General features: G+C 38.5%; 1 protein-coding gene across 13 annotated transcripts in view; it reads left to right on the forward strand.

Moving 5' to 3' along the window:
* The window catches only part of grip1 (glutamate receptor interacting protein 1), a 283603-nt gene that overhangs the window by 160599 nt on the left and 103710 nt on the right, over positions 1-19294 (forward strand). The window contains exon 1 of one of the 13 annotated variants that reach the window (XM_056257460.1): positions 9590-9915. The exons of the other annotated variants lie outside the window; for them this stretch is intronic. Within the exon in view, the coding sequence (XP_056113435.1) occupies positions 9861-9915 (55 nt within the window). The 5' untranslated portion in view covers positions 9590-9860. Of the gene's footprint in view, positions 1-9589; positions 9916-19294 lie in introns of those variants that run through there. 13 annotated transcript variants of the gene reach the window in all.

The following is a 19294-nucleotide window of genomic DNA, read 5'->3' on the forward strand; positions in this document are numbered from 1 at the left end:
AACAGCACAGTCTATTTACACTATGCCAACATCTTTAACTGAATGGCCTAGAAAAAGATTTGGTGGAATATAGGCCTATCAAATAAAATAACTTAATTTCAGTACTTCAAGCTCAGCTTATTTTATTTCTGTTCGTTGCTAAGCTAACGTTTTTCATTTTCTTTTGAATTTTTTAAGTTGAAGTTTTTCGTCTAATCTCTTTGTTTTATTTCAGCTCTATTTCAATTTATTTCAATTTAGTAGTTTTTAGTTAAAAAATAACAACCCTGGTACTTACAACAGTAATTTGTAAAACATTAAACAGTAAAACATTAACTAAATTACTATTGAGCTATTGGTTAAGATTGTTTTCTCCACCATCTTAGCAGAAGTGACATCAGCTGAAAGGAAATGTCTGTTTTGTTTTACTTTGCAGAAGTGTGCACTGCGGAATCATGCATGATAATATCAGGAATGTGTACTAAGAAAGTGAATAAGGTCTAGGATAACTTTAACATCAGTCAAATGCATCTTGAAACTCAGCTTGGACCAGTGAACAGTGTCACAGAAAGCCCTTTGTTCAAGTTTCACAGAGCTTAAAGGGCACTAGCATATGATCGCAGGAGTGTGGAGGATAAAACAGCAGTAGAGCATCTGCTCGATGTGTCGCGGCAGAGGTCAAATGTTGTCAAGGCTCTTATCGGCATAGATGTTCAAGGCTGTGCAGGTCTATTGAACTTCCAGCCTCTCTCTATCCCTGTCTCTCTCTCTATCTCTCTCTCTCTCTCTCTCTCTCTCTCTCTCTCTCTCTCTCTCACACACACACACACACACACACAGTCATCTGCCCTCTGGGTGGCCTTGATCCTGATTAAATGCAGATATGCTGATAGCCGAGCCGAGAGTTCAGTAATAACATTGACGAAGATTGATGGGCCCTGTCTGTCATTCCTTCATTATGACCATGCTCTGTCTCTGATGCCAGCAAGTGTTTCCACAGCCATCCCACTTGGGCTGAGTGACTGATTTTATTGAATATTAATGAATTTGGGCCAAGTTTAATTGATATCATATGCATTTATTTGTTTAAAAATGCAGTTTAAATGGCAATATTCAAAAATATTATTATAATTCTAAATAATAGTTTTCTGTTAACAGAACAGTTGTGCTGCTTAATATTTTGAGGATATTTGTTTAGGATTCTCTGAATTAAAAGAAAGTTCAAATGAACAGTATTTATTTGAAAGAATGTCATTTTGTAATATTATAAATGTCTTTACTGTAACTTTTTATTAAATTTAATTCTTCTTTCCTGAATGAAAGTATTAATATCTTAATCCTACTGACCCCTAACCGGAAACCGGTTTATTTGTTCTATTGGTGAGTTTTCAGAGTTTGGCAGAAGACACACTAGAACTAAGCAAGTAAAATGGCTCCCTCTGCTGGCCATCGTAAGCTCTACATTAATTTCCAAACCACTATTAAAATGTCATTGGCAAATTCATTTGTCGCAGCGAACTCAACATCATTAAGAGCTCGATTGATCAGTTAACATTGGCCTGCTTAATTGTGCCTGACCTGACCCTCACTTTGACTCCACCTCCCCTTCTCTCTCTCTCTCTCTCTCTCTCTCTCTCTCTCTCTCTCTCTCTCTCTCTCTCTCTCTCTCTCTCTCTCTCTCTCTCTCTCTCTCTCTCTCTCTCTCTCTCTCTCTCTCTCTCTCTCTGTTTGACTGTGTCCCTTCACTGCAGTGGTTCATTGTGTTCTGGTCTTATACAGGAAGCATTCTGGGTCAATTGACCTTTAAATGAGGGGTTTTCATTTGCAGCCGTTGACTGTGATGGGGAAAAGTCAATGAAACACACACACACACACACACACACACACAAACACACACAACGTAGTGCATTAACAGCGCTGTGTGCGTTTGCTGAGTCAGATGTCAGATGATCAAGTCATTATACTTGTGTGCTTATCCTATCCATCATCCTCCCTCTAAATCCATATGGTGCAGACATACAAAGCCACCCTGCAGAGAAATCATTCATATGCATAATATTCATGAGCTGCTTTGCATATTGTTACCCTGTGCTTTGCATGCGGTTATGTTGCTTGTTCGAAGCTCCTCCATATTATTCACACACACACACACACACACACACACACACACACACACACACACACACACACACACACACACACACACACACACACACACACACACACACACAAAACCACACAAATTCTTGGAAAGAGGGACTTCTGCTCCCATATTGCCGGCGGCTCGTCTGACTTCCTGTCAACTCCTGTAAGCCACGCGCTGCTGTTCTCAGATCCGCCCTTTTGAGACCGACCGCACTATTTCCATGGCAACCACCTTCAAGTGCACACGTGAAAATCCCCTCCACCTACGTTTGCCGCCCTCTTGTGGAGGCAAGAGAGATTTTATGTGTGCATAATGTTGTTGGGTCTATCAATTAGCCCTTGTTTTAAGAGAGGAGAGGGTCGATTAGAGAGGCGCAGAGGTTGAGGGATTGTTCTCCCAGGTCAGAGCACAGAATCATGCGACGGCTGCTGCACGGCTGGGCCGGGGTCCCGCTCTCGCTCTCCCGGAGACCCTGTCACACTGAGGAGGAACTGGCAGGTGCAGGAGAGGAAGGAGAGGAAGTTGTCAGTCCGGGTGAGAACAGGAGCTGTAAGGAAAACCGATATGCCTGTAATTTGATGTAGATCACAGAGTAATTTTTGAAAGTGTTAGGCAACATTGGGGTTTTCAAGGTCAGTAATATTGAAGTAAAGGTATATAAAAGGTTTTGAAGTACAGAAGCAAAAGGTTTTAGACAAATAACCTTGTTATAAAACCTAGAAATATCATGTAAATATGCTTTTCATTCAGTATCATCACTTTCTGTGACCTTCTGAAACCCTCACGTTACCAAATGGTTGTTGGGTTAACTTAAAAAAGAAAGTAACCTTGTTGCCTAACAATTTTTAGTTCATTAAAAGTTAATACAAAGATTAGGTTCATCAACAAATATTTCAATTATATTTATTTTATATTTAATTTGTCTTTTATCAAAATTACTTGGCTAGTGATAATATTTTTGATTTATGAATATGGAAAAGAGACATATTGATTATACTGCAGTTATAATAATCTATTTTGAGCGACATGAGGATTGATAGATGATATAATTTCTTATATGAATCAAATAACCTGTGGAACCTACGATTCGATTGAACTGACCATGAGAATCTTCTTTTCAAAGATAAAAAGTTGCATTCAAAATCCACTTGGATCAAAGAATGATCATGATGCTTCTGCAAGGGTTTGTGGGTCATATTTCAGAGCGAGAGAGAGACTTCTTGAGCAAACAGCATGCATTTAATGTTTGATGTGGCCTTCAAAGGGAGTGTATGGTGGAGATTCTTCTGTTAACTCTTTCTGCCGGCTTCCTGTGGGAAACAGGGCCGTGTTTGTTTGAGAAATCCCCGTCATCGGCTTTTCATTGGGAATGATGCACAATCTGCCTGAAACAATGGAACTGATTGCAAGCGACATTCCGAACCGGCAGAAGAGTTTAATTTGGCTATCTTGTGTAGCGACAGTGCGACCCTCAGCGCTCTTGTGTTTTAAATCCCTATCAGTCTATTTTCCCTTGCTGCTCTTTCATCTGGAAAAAGCCACTTAAGTCAATTCTGTGAGATGGTGATGCTTGACTAGACCTATTACTGCACCTTGGCTGGAAGACAAGCATGTCTCTCTTTCAAGTAACTAACATTACTTTTAACTTTACAACAAAATATCTGAGTTACTTTTTCAAATAATGCAAGTTACTGTGCTTCCCCATTTATTGACTGACCCGTCCCCTGTCCCCATGTTGAGAGAAACCGTGAGTTAGTGCAGAGGCGTTGTGTGTGCTGTGTAAACATGATGGTTATTTATAGTTCTTCTAGACTAAATGTGAGCATTTACTGCATCTTGCACAAAAACATCAGTGTTCCTCAAAATGAATGAAAACTGAAACGCAAACTCCGAATATTACACAAACCTGCATTCATTAAATGTGTTAAATAATACATATACTTTATGTATTTTATCTCACTTTATTAACAGACGTGAGTTTGCACTTCCTTCAGCCTGAAGCTTTTTAATTTCACTTTTAGTGGGAAAGGACCTTTACATTGGCCAAAAATAGATTTTTTGTTATCAAAAAAGAAACAAAGCAAGCCCAGCCCAGCTGAGAAAAAAATGACGCAAAAGTAGTGTAACCCATTACTTTCCATAAAAAGTAGCTAAGTAACTCAGTTACTTGCAAATAAAGTAACGCATTACTTTAAAAGTAACTTTACCCCAACACGGCTAAGTAGCAAATGGTCCTGATGAAAGATTTTTTGCTCAAGGCCAAGTCAATTTTCCTTTGGGATAAAGTAGTATTGGCACCCACACATCCTTAAATTGTCCGGTCATGTCCGCTGGGAGATATTGGGTCCCAGCATTGGCAGTCTTGCAGTAGTGGTATGCCAACCGAGTGTCTTTTTTTATAGATGTTTGAAGTAGTTTGATAACTGCTGAGCTGATGAAACAATGTCATGGTGGTGTTTGTGAAACTTCCCAAGTTCTTCTTGTAACTGTCGTAGGCCAGTAAGGGCTGTGCGTGTAAACCTCACTCCCCTGATCTCAAGAGGCGCTCTAGCGACTGACACTAGAGGCTGCGGTCTTGGCTTCCTTGTTAGAGCGCCTGACTCCCACGCCGGAGACCCTGGTTGGAATAATGCTCGGAGCAGTTGAGTTACATTCCATCTGCTGTTAGAGATATAAATAATGTTAATGAGAGGGTATTATGGGAGTCTTGCGACATTGTATAATTTTAAGTGCCACATTCCATGGCATCAGGTGGTGATACTGTAAATATTTATTGGCAAGATGCGACTACATTTACTCAAAATATTGTCTTGAGAGCCAAAAGCGGGCCAGTGTGGATCATCACTACACTTCTGTTTGGCCAATTTTTAGTTTGCGCAGCACTATCAGGGGTCGCAAAAGTAAACCAAGTAACAAGATTCTTTCTGCACTCTCCATCAGGTTGCACAGATAATTGGGGTTGCAGCTGCATCACCCTTTTGAAGTCTTTTGCTTCCCAGCTAGTAAGACAATGCGAGAAGTATATCCATGTAAACAAGAAAATGTATTTTCATATTATAATGGTACCCTGAAGACGCATTAGAAGCATCTCATTTGCATTACATTGTGATGCAAACTCTGCACGTAATGGCCGGGGCTTCAATTTACTTCCATTAGACTGAATCAATATAGAGCTTTCTCTGAAACTACCATAGTGAAAGAATGAGAGACAGAGAGATTGTCTATGTGCCTGCTTTATTGTGCTGGCTATATTGTCACTTAACTTAATTAGAGAAAATTGAGAGAAAATAAACTGTTTGCTGTATGTATTCTAGGCCAGGGCAGTCAAAGTTAACAGGATAATAAGATATTCAACTCATTATTTTAAGCAGATGAAGTTTTTATTAGGCTCTCCAATTACTGTTTTTAACTGTAATAAAAATTTCTCCACATAATATTTTATGATTTGCTTGGGAAAACCATGCATCATAATATATTAGAGATTAATTAAACTGACAGAAAGGCCACAATTTCCATACTTAAGTATTCTAGTTAATTGACTACAATTGGTAGAAGACAATGTCAAGATTCTGTTCCTGTGAAGATGAGGCTACATTAATAACACTAAAACTATATTATTGGTGATTGGATCAACTGCTCAAATTAATCTTAATATCAATTGACAGGGTCTTATTTCTCAAAAGGAATGACTTATTTTGGCCCACATTACAGCCCTCAGTATAAATGAGTCATCATGTACCCTACTCGTTTTTAAATAGATTCTTCCAGCTGAATGATGTGCACTGGCACTATGTACGCACGCATCATTTCAAGCTGCTCCCACAAACATGTTTGTTTACTTGTTTTAATGGCCCACACAGCCCCAGTTTTCAGTCCATTCGAGTGGGATGAGGTGCAAAAGGATGTACACTTTATCTAGGCTGAAAATTATAATTATATATGTATGTAAGAGCTTTGCATTTTTTTAATGCCCTGATTCATTGAAGCTACAGTAAATAGGGCTTGAATTGTGACCACCCTGCAGCATTAAATCTGTTTTGATATCAGTCCTTTGATTGATAGTGCAGTTCATCACTTTCACCGCTAGAGGCCGCTAATGTAGTATATAATGGAAAACTGTAATCCTCGCCATTTCAGCACCAGTGCTGATGGACAGCTCCCGCCATTGTTCCTTCTGCTCTTTACAGGCTGAAGGGTTTTTACTGCTCATTTATAATAGTTCACTGCTTTTGCTCTTTGTGGGGAAAATGTTCCCGGCCTGCCTCTAGCTTGCTTGTCTAAAACACGGTGTCTCGATTTTTCATGGTCTGGTTAATCCCAACCTCAAGATATACAGCATTCATGATAATGACAGCTAAGCTATATCCTCTTTTGGTGGAATGGCATGTTCTTTCTTTTAGTAATAATGGTCTTAGTAAATCTGAAGAATTGAGAACAGTTTTATAAGATAGAAATGTTTTATTCGGGAGAGCCATTAAGAGAATTCATCTTCTAAGACCTCCAAGTCAGCAGGTCAAAAGGAAAAATAATAGACTCTATGATAAGCTGAGCAGATTTGAAGTGTATTTTCCATCTGTCCAACTGCAGTTGTCATGAACGCTCTCACCATCCAATGACATATTTGCCAGGACCCCCATCCCGTCATGTTTGCAACTTCACAATTTAGTTTAATAAGACCTCTGCACACGTATGTCATGTTGAATCATACATGCATCCATGCACATCAACACCTGCCAATTATGTGTGTTCATCCATGTGAAAATGTAAATGCAGGGACAGCCCTTGTGGAGAGGTTTCCCATTAAGTCAGCTGTCACCTTCAGAGCTGTAATGAGAAAGCATAAAGCATCCTACTGGTTTGATTGCCATTGCTGCCATGTTCATACCAAGAAAATTGATTGCACCATCCTGGGAGACGAACAAGAGACTTGATTCCTGTTATTTAGGAATGTTTCACACACTTGTGTGGTTCCTATAATTGAGATTGAGGTCGTCATGGACCTTGAGGATATTGATTTGTCCATGAGCACACACGTGCGCGCTCACACACAAACACACACACGCATGCAGTTGTCATGTGTATATAAAACAGCTTCACAAACCGTCTCAACCACACAGTATCATTATTTCTGTGCTAAAAATGTATAGTTCGGATATAAACACTAATGTCTCTGGTATCAAAATAGAGTAAATCGCCTTTTAAAAGTAACTTGACGCTTCAAATATAGTGTTACACCAGTAGGTGGTGACAAATTACTGTTAAAAATTTATTTGTCATTGAATCGCTCATTCTAGAGATTCGCTTAAACATGCCGAATTCATTCAGTAACGAAACAAGTGAAGTCTTTATGAGTGAGTCATTGAATCGTTCATTTGAGAAATTAATTCAAATTAATTAAGCAATTTAATTAGACTGCATTTTGTCAGGACCTAGTAAATTACATGTTATTTTGTTTAGTTGTCTATTCAGAATCGTGGGAGAATCATGATCTCATGATCTTTAAACAGAACACACCTTTCGATGTAAACAAAGAATGAAAATTCACTTGTCAAGCTATTTCATGGAGTCTTTAAACTGATTCTTTGTTGATTAAATATTATATGCAAACGTACATCCCAAGCAGGGAGCATTTGTATTGTGGGTTTCTCATGTGGGATGCATAAATTAGAGCTTGCACAGGCTATTTTGGGATAGTCAAGCTGGATTTAAAGTTTATTTGCCTCTGAATTTTTTCAGGAAATGACTGTGGTTTACTCCATTTGTTTCTCTTCTTGGGTCATATTCTTTTAATACGAGCACATAGAGGAGGGCTGAATGTGGCACTGGTGGGTCTTAAACAGTGGGAGGGTGCCTCAGTTCACGGACATCTCCATAAAATTTGCACAGAGCGGAAATCATGCTCCCATCTCCTCCTGCACCAGTGGATTTCTCTTTGAGGCAGCACATTTCCTCTGAGCCTTCAAACTACAGAGTGCAGATCAAATTAACCACTTAACACACAGGCTTTGCCATGCACTTGCAAGCTCTGCACACAGAGAACATGCAAATGCATCTGTCATATTAACGTGGTGAATAGTCCAGAGCATTATTTATCCAAGTGGACACAAATCCCTGTATGTGTGTAATCTGATCAGTATGCATAATCCTAGTTCTAAACCTCATCCCTCTCTTTAGGAACATTGATCCACTCCGCTGGACTGTCAACCTGGAAGCTTGACGAAATTAAAATGAAGTGAATAAAAAAACGAGGGGGCTTGAAAAGAGAGATTAGACCATGAGCTCGCACACTTTGATCTCAGGCAAGCAGTTTTAACTGTTATCTCAGACTCTTCTTACAAGCGTCAAGGGAGGAACAGAGTATGGTGGCGATGACCTTAATACTTTCATTCACGTTAAAGACTCATTCAGGCCTGTTTCATACACAAACAGAGATAGACCCCTTTAATACGCAGTCCCTTGTCACTAGGCTTATCGTGCCTCCAAATGTCTGATAATGCGAAGAGATGCCACCACTGACCTAAATGCATGTTATCTGTGTTATAAAAAGGTCTGCTGCTCAGCATTGAGCATGAGTACAGCAGCACTGCCCTGCGAATCACACCAGCCCACTCTTGATTGCAATTAGGGATGTATTATTGGCACAATGCAAATTTAAGAAGTAAATAAACAGACACTATTGGCTAATTAACAGTTCTGAAATGTGTTTTTGAAAGTGGGAAACAATCTTATTGTTGTTGCATATTCAATTTTATTTCTCCTTTTGAAGTGACAAAAAAATTGACTTATTACTTTTTGTTTTTTCTAATGATAATTATTCTGCTCTCCACTCAGGGGAATTGATAGGCTCTTAATTGTGCTCTTATGTAGGGTTACATTTTCCCAGCTTGAATAAGCATCTAAATGAAAATACCAAGCATAATAACTTCACTCTATTCCGAATGGTTATATAATAAGATAAAAAAAATATTGTTTAATATAATATATAGCAAAATGCAATCCAAATGCAAAATGTGGTAATGAATTATTTGTGAATGAATTTGTCATGTGTTCCCTCTGGAATGTCCAATGAATTTTGTTTAATGGTAATTGTTAGAGTTGAATGATTCGAATTAGTTTCAATCAAATTCAGAACAGCTATTCTAAAATCCCCAAGGAAATGGCTTAAGGAGGTCATTCTTTTCCATGTTTTAGGGATATAAACTGTACAGCTTTATAAGTAATACATTCTAAATCGAATTATGCAGATAGCGAATTTATGATAATGAATTGATTAAATTGAAACGTTGCCCTCATAAAGTATAAAAAAAAACCTCTAGTGGCAAATGCATTTTAATGGAAAAGTTCATTTCTGACACTGCTTGCAAATAACTAATTCAATCTACGAAAGAGTCGCTTGTCTCCTGCTGTGCTCAGGTACACGACCACTACTGAATACACCAAGCATGCAACTTTAAAAGCCCATTCAGATCAGACTGAGTCTCAGATGAGACGCATCAGCCGCGCTGTGCGTGTTCTTCTGCTGCGCGCGTGTTCCAGTGGATTTTATATGTGGGGGGAAATATGATTTGCCATTATAAAGCACGGATCTCAGCGCTGCAGGGACGTAGTGTATGATTCGAGCTCTGCACCGCGTTCGGAGTCTGCCTTTCTCCTGTGGGACACGGCGCCTGTGCTATGTGTGTGCGAGGAACCGTTTTCATCGCAGCCCTTGGATGAGCGCTTCGGCTGAGCTAGAATGATAGCCGTCTCTTTCAAATGCCGATGCCAGATACTGCGGAGAGTGAACAAAGGTACGGTCTCGCTTGTTTTCATCCTTGATTATACCTCATGCAGCCCTCCCCGTTAAGCGAACGCGTGCTTGTATGATATATGGACGTTTACGCAGGGCATTTAGACGCAGAGAGGGGTCACCGGACCTGATGGAGCACAGCGCAATGGACCAACGACGGTCATCAAAACGCGCGCCTTTGTTTTGAAATGTTCTTGCATGAAGCCTGGGGCAAAAAAATACGCACTGAAGTATCGCACACCCGCCCACCTTCATTAATATTTAACAGTAGAGTGCCGTAGTTTGCTGGACATCTTAGTGCACTTGTAGGAGAACAATGCTGCTGTTGTTTTTTTTAGTATCTGCCTGTTAATTATTATAATAATCCCTCTCTCCCCTGTTAATTATTTACCTGACGGCACACTGCTTCATGCTGTGGTTTGGGAATATTGTGTTTGTTGATCCTGGTGTGCCTGCGAAACACAGGCGGATGTTTTGCGGATTGTTTGTTTTCATTGCAAACTTAACAGAATCATGATGAGTTGCTTGTCATGTTGCATTTTGACTGGTGGGTTTCTTTGACTAAAGGCTTTGCCCACTGTGCAATGACTATACATAGTGTTTTCTTATGAGAGGACTGCTACACCAATGGATTATTTTTGTATATTTCACCCTGACTATTAATGGTTTGTGTGAGTTAGCAAACTTGGCATTGCTTAAGAGATGCAGAATGGTGTTGTCATAAATACTGCAAGTTGTCCTCCCTCAGGGGAAAACACTTGACCTCAATAAGATGAGTAAATACCCAGATGGCTGTGTAAAAAAAAAAAAAAAAAAAACATTTCAGCCAGAATGAAGATCCCTTTCATCCATGCACAAACCAGTTTCTAACTGGATGGTGCTTATTTCTGCATGCACTGATTTCTGGTCTTAAAAATATCTGGTGTAAACTTGTACCTGCAGGTGTTCACATCTGATTTCCCATGATGATGCACTTATGATGCTGTTGTGTGTTCGTTATATGGTTTTCCCTATGGATCTTGCCTCCTGGGTCCCCCCCCATGACACAGATTTGTTGTGATATGACAGTGTGAACAGCAGAAATCACCATCAATTTGACATTTTCAGTTCACGTTCAGTACACTTACAAATGTGGAAAGAAATTGGATAACGTTAAGCATGTATTTCCCCCACAGGCTATACTTCAGGCATGAATCACATCAATCACAAAATAATGTGTCTGCTTTATGAGTAAATACTCATATATACAGTATATATATATATATATATATATATATATATACCATACTATATATATATATATATATATATATATATATATATCATTAGAAGTCTAATAATGATATATATATATATATATATATTAGAAGTCTAATAATGATATATATATATATATATATATATATATATATATATATTAGAAGTCTAATAATGAGATATATATATATATATATATATATATATATATATATATATATATATATTATTATTATTATTATTATTAGACTTCTACATCTAAAAGGTCATGAGAAGAGCCTCAAAAAATAGCCAATTTAGCTTGTTGTGTGTAGCCATTCATTTGGACTGTGTGTGTGTGTGTTGTTAGACTCTTAGGTAGAGTCATTTAACTCACGGTGAGTCAGCGTAACGTCTTTTAAAGGTGAAATGAGAGTGTATGAGGAATAACTTATTTATGGCAGATGATGTAAACTAATGGACACTGATGGGTTTCGGTAGGCTAATGGTTTCTGGCCACAAAAGGTTAAAGCAATGTGTAATTTTCGCTACATCAGAAATGTCATAATGTTGCTTTGTCTGGTGATATTAGCCAATGCTTTGCAACAGTGAGAAGCATTGATATTGAAGTAAAGGATAATCAGAGGGGTCTTGCATCGCCCTGAAGGCTTTATTTTGCAATAATGACAGGCTGACTGTACATGTATCAAATAAACACATAAATGGACATATTGTAATAGCTTATATTCACTCTTAAATACAAAGGTTCTTCATTGGAATCCATTGTTTAATGAAGAACGTTGGACATCCATGGAAACTTTCCATTGCACAAAGGGTTCTGTATAGTTGAAAACTTTTTTTTATATATATAAATGTTCTTTACACTATAAAATTCTGTTCACTAAAGCTGTTCACAGTTCACTGAAAGGTTCTTTGGGGAATCAGAAATGTTTCCTATGGCATCACTGCAACAACCAAAAAAAAAAAAAAAAACGCTTTTGGTACCTTTATTTTTAAGAGTGTTGAATAATGTAGAATATCTGTACCCAAAGAAAAAAACTGCTTTTTTTTTTTCTTTCACCAGGGTCCACTGCAGCCCTTATTGCTGATGAATTGTCATCTCATTTGAGATCGCCTGCATGTGTTCCTGGCCTTAGCCGTGTGCAGCATTTGTCTTGGTAGTGGCATTTATGGTGTCATGGCCTGTCGGTTTTATATCTCTGTTACACATTTGCAGGCATCCAGTCAGAAAATGAAAAAGAGGCCCAAGGTGTTGGTTTCCTCTTCATTTTACTCCAAAGAAATTGGTGCTTAAAATGTAATGTTAATTAGAAGATGATTTTCAGCAACCTGAATGGTGGTAGGTTGTTGGTTTTAATTAATTTATTCCATATTTATTTTTCAGCAGTTGAAAAAAAGCATGTTACCTTCACCTCTGCAGGTGTTCTGCGAGCTGCACCAATTATATTTTAGTTGCATGTATGGTAATGAGCCGAGCCAACCGCGCTGCCACTCACAACGGTACTGCTTTCCTGGGATTCGAGGTGGGCAGAAAGATCTGGCAATGGAAAAATGTCTGTTTGTTTTGAAGATTGTATTTGTGCTTGTGTGGGAGATTGTGTGCTCATACGTTTCTCTCGGTGTTTGCCTGAGCTTATGTTCGCGTGCGTCCAGGTTTGCTTGTCTGGTCAGCAGCGTGGCAGCTGATATTAGCAGTGTCACACCGTACCTACTGTAATAATTGGTATGCTAATCGCTCCCTGACTTAGATAAGGCACATTTTCCATTTCCATTTTTCAGCAGTCACTGGGTACACTGTAACCTTTTTGCATTGAGCTCAGTGGCTTAGGCCACCTGCTTCCTAACTGAAAAACAATTTAGAGCTCCGTTTGTAGAGCTGCATTATGGGAACCAGCTGCTAGGCTTTGATTCACAGCAGATAGAAAGACAAATCAACCGAGGGAAAGACTCTGAAGGAAATGACCCGCCATCTAATAATCTGCATGTTTACTTGTATGAAAAGGTGCATTCAGTAAATAAATAAACTTGCACTTGTTTTGAACAGTGTTAAGTTGCATAGAATTACAAATGCATAGAATTACAAATGTTTGGGGTCAGTTTCTTTTTTTTTTTAAAGAAATAATTATTTTCAACAAGGACACATTAAATGGATCATGACAGTGCTGCAAAATATTTCAATTTTAAAGAACTATAACTAAAAAAAGAACTATATTAGCATCCACACCAACAGATGATAATGTTGTTTATAATAAGCACGTGCTGCAGTTCTGCCATCTGCCGCTTTAAATGCTCGTCCTCTTTAAAGCAGGATGGATTCTGAATGGCTGTCGATTTTTATCAATTATCATTTATCAGCTGGAAAAAATCATTCTGAAACTGATAACAATATCGTTCCTCAGAGTCCCCACTACCACCATAACGATAACGGCATAGTTATTTTAATTTAGAGTGATTTTTAGAACTATATCTTAATCGTTATAGTTCTCATAATTGGTGTTAAATGTATTGTTGCCCAAAAATGAAAATGATGTCATCATTTACTCGCTCTCAAGTTGTTCCAAACCTGTATGAATTTCTTTCATGCTGAACACAAAAGAAGATCATTTGAAGAATGTCAGTAACAGTTGACGGTAGCCATTGAATTTCATAATATATATATATATATATATATATATATATATATACACTCAACGGCCACTTTATTAGGTACACCTGTCCAACTGCTCGTTAACACTTAATTTCTAAGCAGCCAATCACATGGCGGCAACTCAGTGCATTTAGGCATGTAGACATGGTCAAGACAATCTCCTGCAGTTCAAACCGAGCATCAGTATGGGGAAGAAAGTTGATTTGAGTGACTTTGAACGTGGCATGATTGTTGGTGCCAGAAGGGCTGGTCTGAGTATTTCAGAAACTGCTAATCTACTGGGATTTTCACGCACAACCATCTCTAGGGTTTACAGAGAATGGTCCGAAAAAGAAAAAACATCCAGTGAGCGGCAGTTCTGTGGGCGGAAATGCCTTGTTGATGCCAGAGGTCAGAGGAGAATGGCCAGACTGGTTCGAGCTGATAGAAGGGCAACAGTGACTGAAATAACCACTCGTTACAACCGAGGTATGCAGCAAAGCATTTGTGAAGCCACAACACGCATAACCTTGAGGCGGATGGGCTACAACAGCAGAAGACTCCACCGGGTACCACTCATCTCCACTACAAAGGGCTGGTCTGAGTATTTCAGAAACTGCTAATCTACTGGGATTTTCACGAACAACCATCTCTAGGGTTTACAGAGAATGGTCCGAAAAAGAAAAAACATCCAGTGAGCGGCAGTTCTGTGGGCGGAAATGCCTTGTTGATGCCAGAGGTCAGAGGAGAATGGCCAGACTGGTTCGAGCTGATAGAAGGGCAACAGTGACTGAAATAACCACTCGTTACAACCGAGGTATGCAGCAAAGCATTTGTGAAGCCACAACACGCATAACCTTGAGGCGGATGGGCTACAACAGCAGAAGACTCCACCGGGTACCACTCATCTCCACTACAAATAGGAAAAAGAGGCTACAATTTGCAAGAGCTCACCAAAATTGAACAGTTGAAGACTGGAAAAATGTTGCCTGGTCTGATGAGTCTCGATTTCTGTTGAGACATTCAGATGTTAGAGTCAGAATTTGGCGTAAACAGAATGAGAACATGGAACCATCATGCCTTGTTACCACTGTGCAGGCTGGTGGTGGTGGTGTAATGGTGTGGGGGATGTTTTCCTGGCACACTTTAGGCCCCTTAGTGCCAATTGGGCATCGTTTAAATGCCACAGCCTACCTGAGCATTGTTTCTGACCATGTCCATCCCTTTATGGCCACCATGTACCCATCCTCTGATGGCTACTTCCACCATGTCACAAAGCTCTAATCATTTCAAATTGGTTTCTTGAACATGACAATGAGTTCACTGTACTAAAATGGCCTCCACAGTCACCAGATCTCAACCCAATAGAGCATCTTTGGGATGTGGTGGAACGGGAGATTCGCATCATGGATGTGCAGCCGACAAATCTGCGGCAACTGTGTGATGCCATCATGTCAATATGGACCAAACTCCCTGAGGAATGCTTCCAGCACCTTGTTGAATCTATGCCACGAAGAATTGAGGCAGTTCTGAAGGCAAAAGGGGGTCCAACCCGTTACTAGCATGGGGTACCTAATAAAGTGGCCGGTGAGTGTATATATATATATATATATATATATATATATATATATATATATATATATATATTCCATATTATGGAGGTCAATGGGGCCCATCAACTTTTTGGTTACCCATATTCTTCAAAATATCTTTTGTGTTCAGCATGAAAGAAACTCATACAGGTTTGGAACAACTTAAAGCACCACAACTGTTTTCAGCATTGATAAAAAAAAGAAATGTTTCTTCATATTCATAAATCAACAAAGAATGACACTGAAGACTGGAGTAATGATGCTGAAAATTCAGCTTTGCCATCACGTGAATAAAATACATTTTCAAATATATTACAATAGAATAGGTTATTTTAATTGTAACAATATTTCACAATGTTGCTATATATATATATATATATATATATATATATCCTTTTTTCTCAGTTTTGTCTAGCTGTTTTTGAACTCAAGAACGTGTCTTATGTAAACACCCCCTTTGGACTAGTTGTTCAGCAACTGAACACTGCTAGTTTAGTAATATGTACTTTTACACAGACATCCCTATAGGATTCAACCGCAGAAACAGCAGCTGTATAAGCATCACACCTTTTTCTTGTTCCATTCACACACCGGAGGAACTATCACGGCTTCAGAGGAGTCCATGGAGCTTCAAGCTCTTTCGCCAGGCTCTTTCAAAAGAAATCTGTCAGGTTTTTTGGGGGAGATGATGAGAGATCCTGTGTTCACCGATCACCGCATCTGGCTCTTATTCATTCTGCTGGCACACGCTGTCCTGATCTCCGCCGCTTTCACTTTGAACAGCCTCCATCAATCCTTTTACGTTTGCTTGACAGCTGGATTAGTGCCAGGAAGAGGAGGAGGAGGTGGTGCTGTTTTGGCTCTCTTGCGTTATGGGCGCATGTTTTGAAACTGTAAAACCTAGAGGCATTATGATTTGACAGCTCCCAATGAGTGTCCTATATTTAAATCATGGCATGTGGAATGGAGGATAGGAGAACCGAGCTCATTAAGTGTGATGTTCAGGGTCCTGATGTGTCAGCCTTCATCCTTTGCGACCAGTAAAATATCTGTCATGGGAAACAAGTATACTAATTAACTAGATTTTTACCTTTTCTGATGAAAATATGAGAGATTCTTACATGTGCAAAACTCTGGACCATTGCCATTGGGTTGCTGAGTAATATTTAGTGTGTTGAAAAAGGGTGTTCTGGGTCATTTATGTTAAGCCTCATTCACACTATTGCTCGCAACTAACCGAAAGTTTGCCTGATTTGGTGAGAAAAATAGTCAAATGTATTGTTTATTGTGATCCCAACATATTAACCGAACAAAATTTCCCTAATAGTAGATTCAACCTTACAATTGGACCTCATATGTTAAACAATGACCAATATTTTTTTTATTAGTTCTATAATAGTGTATTTTCTTAATAATTTAATGAATTATGAAATTAAATATTTTGGTTGTATGAATTAAGATTTTAAATGGTCACACAATATTTATTTATTTAGTCACATTTGCAACCTTTTTATTTGCAGTCTGGTGCTGATAAAGCCGTTATGCTGCTTGATATTGCAAACTGGCATTTTTTATAATTTTTTTTTTATTATCATACTCATTTGCAGTGCAAATAGTTTTACTGCACTTTGTTATTATTCTACTTATTTACCCTTTGTGGTTAATGAATTGGACGTTTAAAATAGCTTACTTCCATGTTGCAAAATAAGGTGGATACAAACACTTTCACCTCCAGAATATACATTTTAGCTGCAAAAAAAAGTGATTCTTAGTTGAAATGTTGAATGATATCTTGCTTTCACTAGCATTACATTTCATTTGAGATCAAAACCAACCTCATAGCCAACAGCAATTCAGAGCAAACAAGGCATGAAATCTAATGCATTTTTCACTAGTTTTATACTTCAACCGAGTGAGACCACATAGAAAACGAATAGCACACCGTAGAGTTATGTGCTGAAGTTTCGTTCTTAGTGGTTTGCTCGTGCCTCACAGACTGTGGAAGCTTAAAGTAAATAATTCTTGTCTGCAATATCAGCTTTGTGACGTTACCTTCCTTGCATGGGCCGATGAAGTGTCAGGGCGTTGGGTCGTTCAGCTGATATGTGAGGCGATCTAGGCGACGAGACCCAGCCTCTCCGAGTCCATTGCGTTTTCAATCAGCCCTGTCTTTTTTCAGTAGAATAACCTTTGTGCCCAGAGGAAGTCTGTTATTTTGAATGGACTACACTCTGTCGCCATGCTTTGTAGCCTCTCTGAGACATTCATACCCTTGGGGGAAAATTACAGAGTTTTCTAAAGGTTAAGTGTATGGTTTTTTTTTGTTTTTTTTTGTGCTACCTCAGATGAGAGACCGATAAGCACCACTGAACCTCAGCTCTGGCAGGGTTTAAATATCATCTCAATTCAAGAAAATGGTATAGTCCTTCGTCAGCTGTCTCATCTCACGGGCCCAATTAAGTCATTTCCAGCCCCTGTGTCCGATTTTGGCAGGACTAGACGGCTTCCAGCTGGTCTCGAAGCCTGCTGCAAGTTTGGACGGCTGATGGAAACAGTCTGCTCTGGTATTATGATGTCCGTCAACCTGGACTTGGTTCATTCTGGAGAGAAATCACACCCAATTTAGTGAGTAGTTTAGCGCCAACCCAATGCAGGTCCTATAAACACGCGTACGTGCGCACAAACAAGCAGTCGTGATTCAGAACAGAAGCCTTCATTAGCCTCATTACATGCAAGGCTTGCTCTGCTTTTGCCTGTGTCAGCTGCACCGCATGTGTCCTCGAGCGGTGCGGTTTGTGTGCAGCTAATTTCCCCAAATTCATGTGCTGACCCAGAGCGACAGTGCTTGGGTCTTCTAGCTTGCTTAATTTTGTGGTGTCAGCATTGTTTCTCGACAGGTTGTGCAATGAAACACATGTCGTCTGATTGGTTAAGCTGCCTGCCGGGCGTAATCATCTGATTCCATATGTCCATAGTAAAACTGGCACCGGCGCAGAGTGTCGTGGAAACCTAACGCAGCCAGGCTGACGGGCAAACCCAAACAGTCGACGGAAAGAAACATTCTCTTTTGGCTAGCGGTTTGATAGAAACATTGGCATCAAATATCGCATCTAAGTGCACTTTTTTAGTACAAATGCATGAATCCTAGCACTCTCGCTTTAAGCTAAACATACAGGGCTGCATGATATGGGGGGAAACATATTATTTTTCTGATAAAAATTGTGATTTACAATTTATTTTTTGTGCTGTGCTTGCTTGTTGGGCTGCACAATTTGTCCAAAAATTGTAAATTATACATCAATATGACTTTATATAAGGCAATAGGAGATTATTTTTGTTGTTGTTATAATTGTTATTAATAAATAAAATCTAATATTTATTAGAGTATTTGTATATTTATAATAATATTAATAAAAAATAATAATTGTATTTGACGTAACTTTATATAGGGCAATAGGACATTGCTGCTGTTGTTGTTTTATTATTATTATTGTTATTATTATTAAACAATGATAGTTATTAGAAAAATATAATTTTTATTATGATGATAATATCAATAACGATATATAATATAATATAATATAATATATCATGTGAATAATTTTATTTTAATGTAGATCTGTAAATTACCAATACTATCATTTATAACTTTTTTTAATTTCTTCATTTTCAAATGCTTTTATTTAGGTGGAAAACTGCAAGGGAGTTACATACAACTTATCTTTTGTTGACAAAGACCAGTTTATACTTTATTATTATTATTAAATATTATTATTCAATAACATTTTTTATTATTAAATATATTAAACAGAATAAGAAATTTTAATTTCTAATTTAATTTTCTATTTAAATATTTCACTGTCAAATAAAAAGCAGAGTAAACAAGAATAATAATAATATTTTTT

The sequence above is a fragment of the Rhinichthys klamathensis genome, unplaced genomic scaffold (assembly GCF_029890125.1).
Source record: "Rhinichthys klamathensis goyatoka isolate OS25496 unplaced genomic scaffold, OSU_Roscu_1.1 h1tg000139l_1, whole genome shotgun sequence".
In the NCBI taxonomy this organism is placed as follows: domain Eukaryota; kingdom Metazoa; phylum Chordata; class Actinopteri; order Cypriniformes; family Leuciscidae; genus Rhinichthys; species Rhinichthys klamathensis.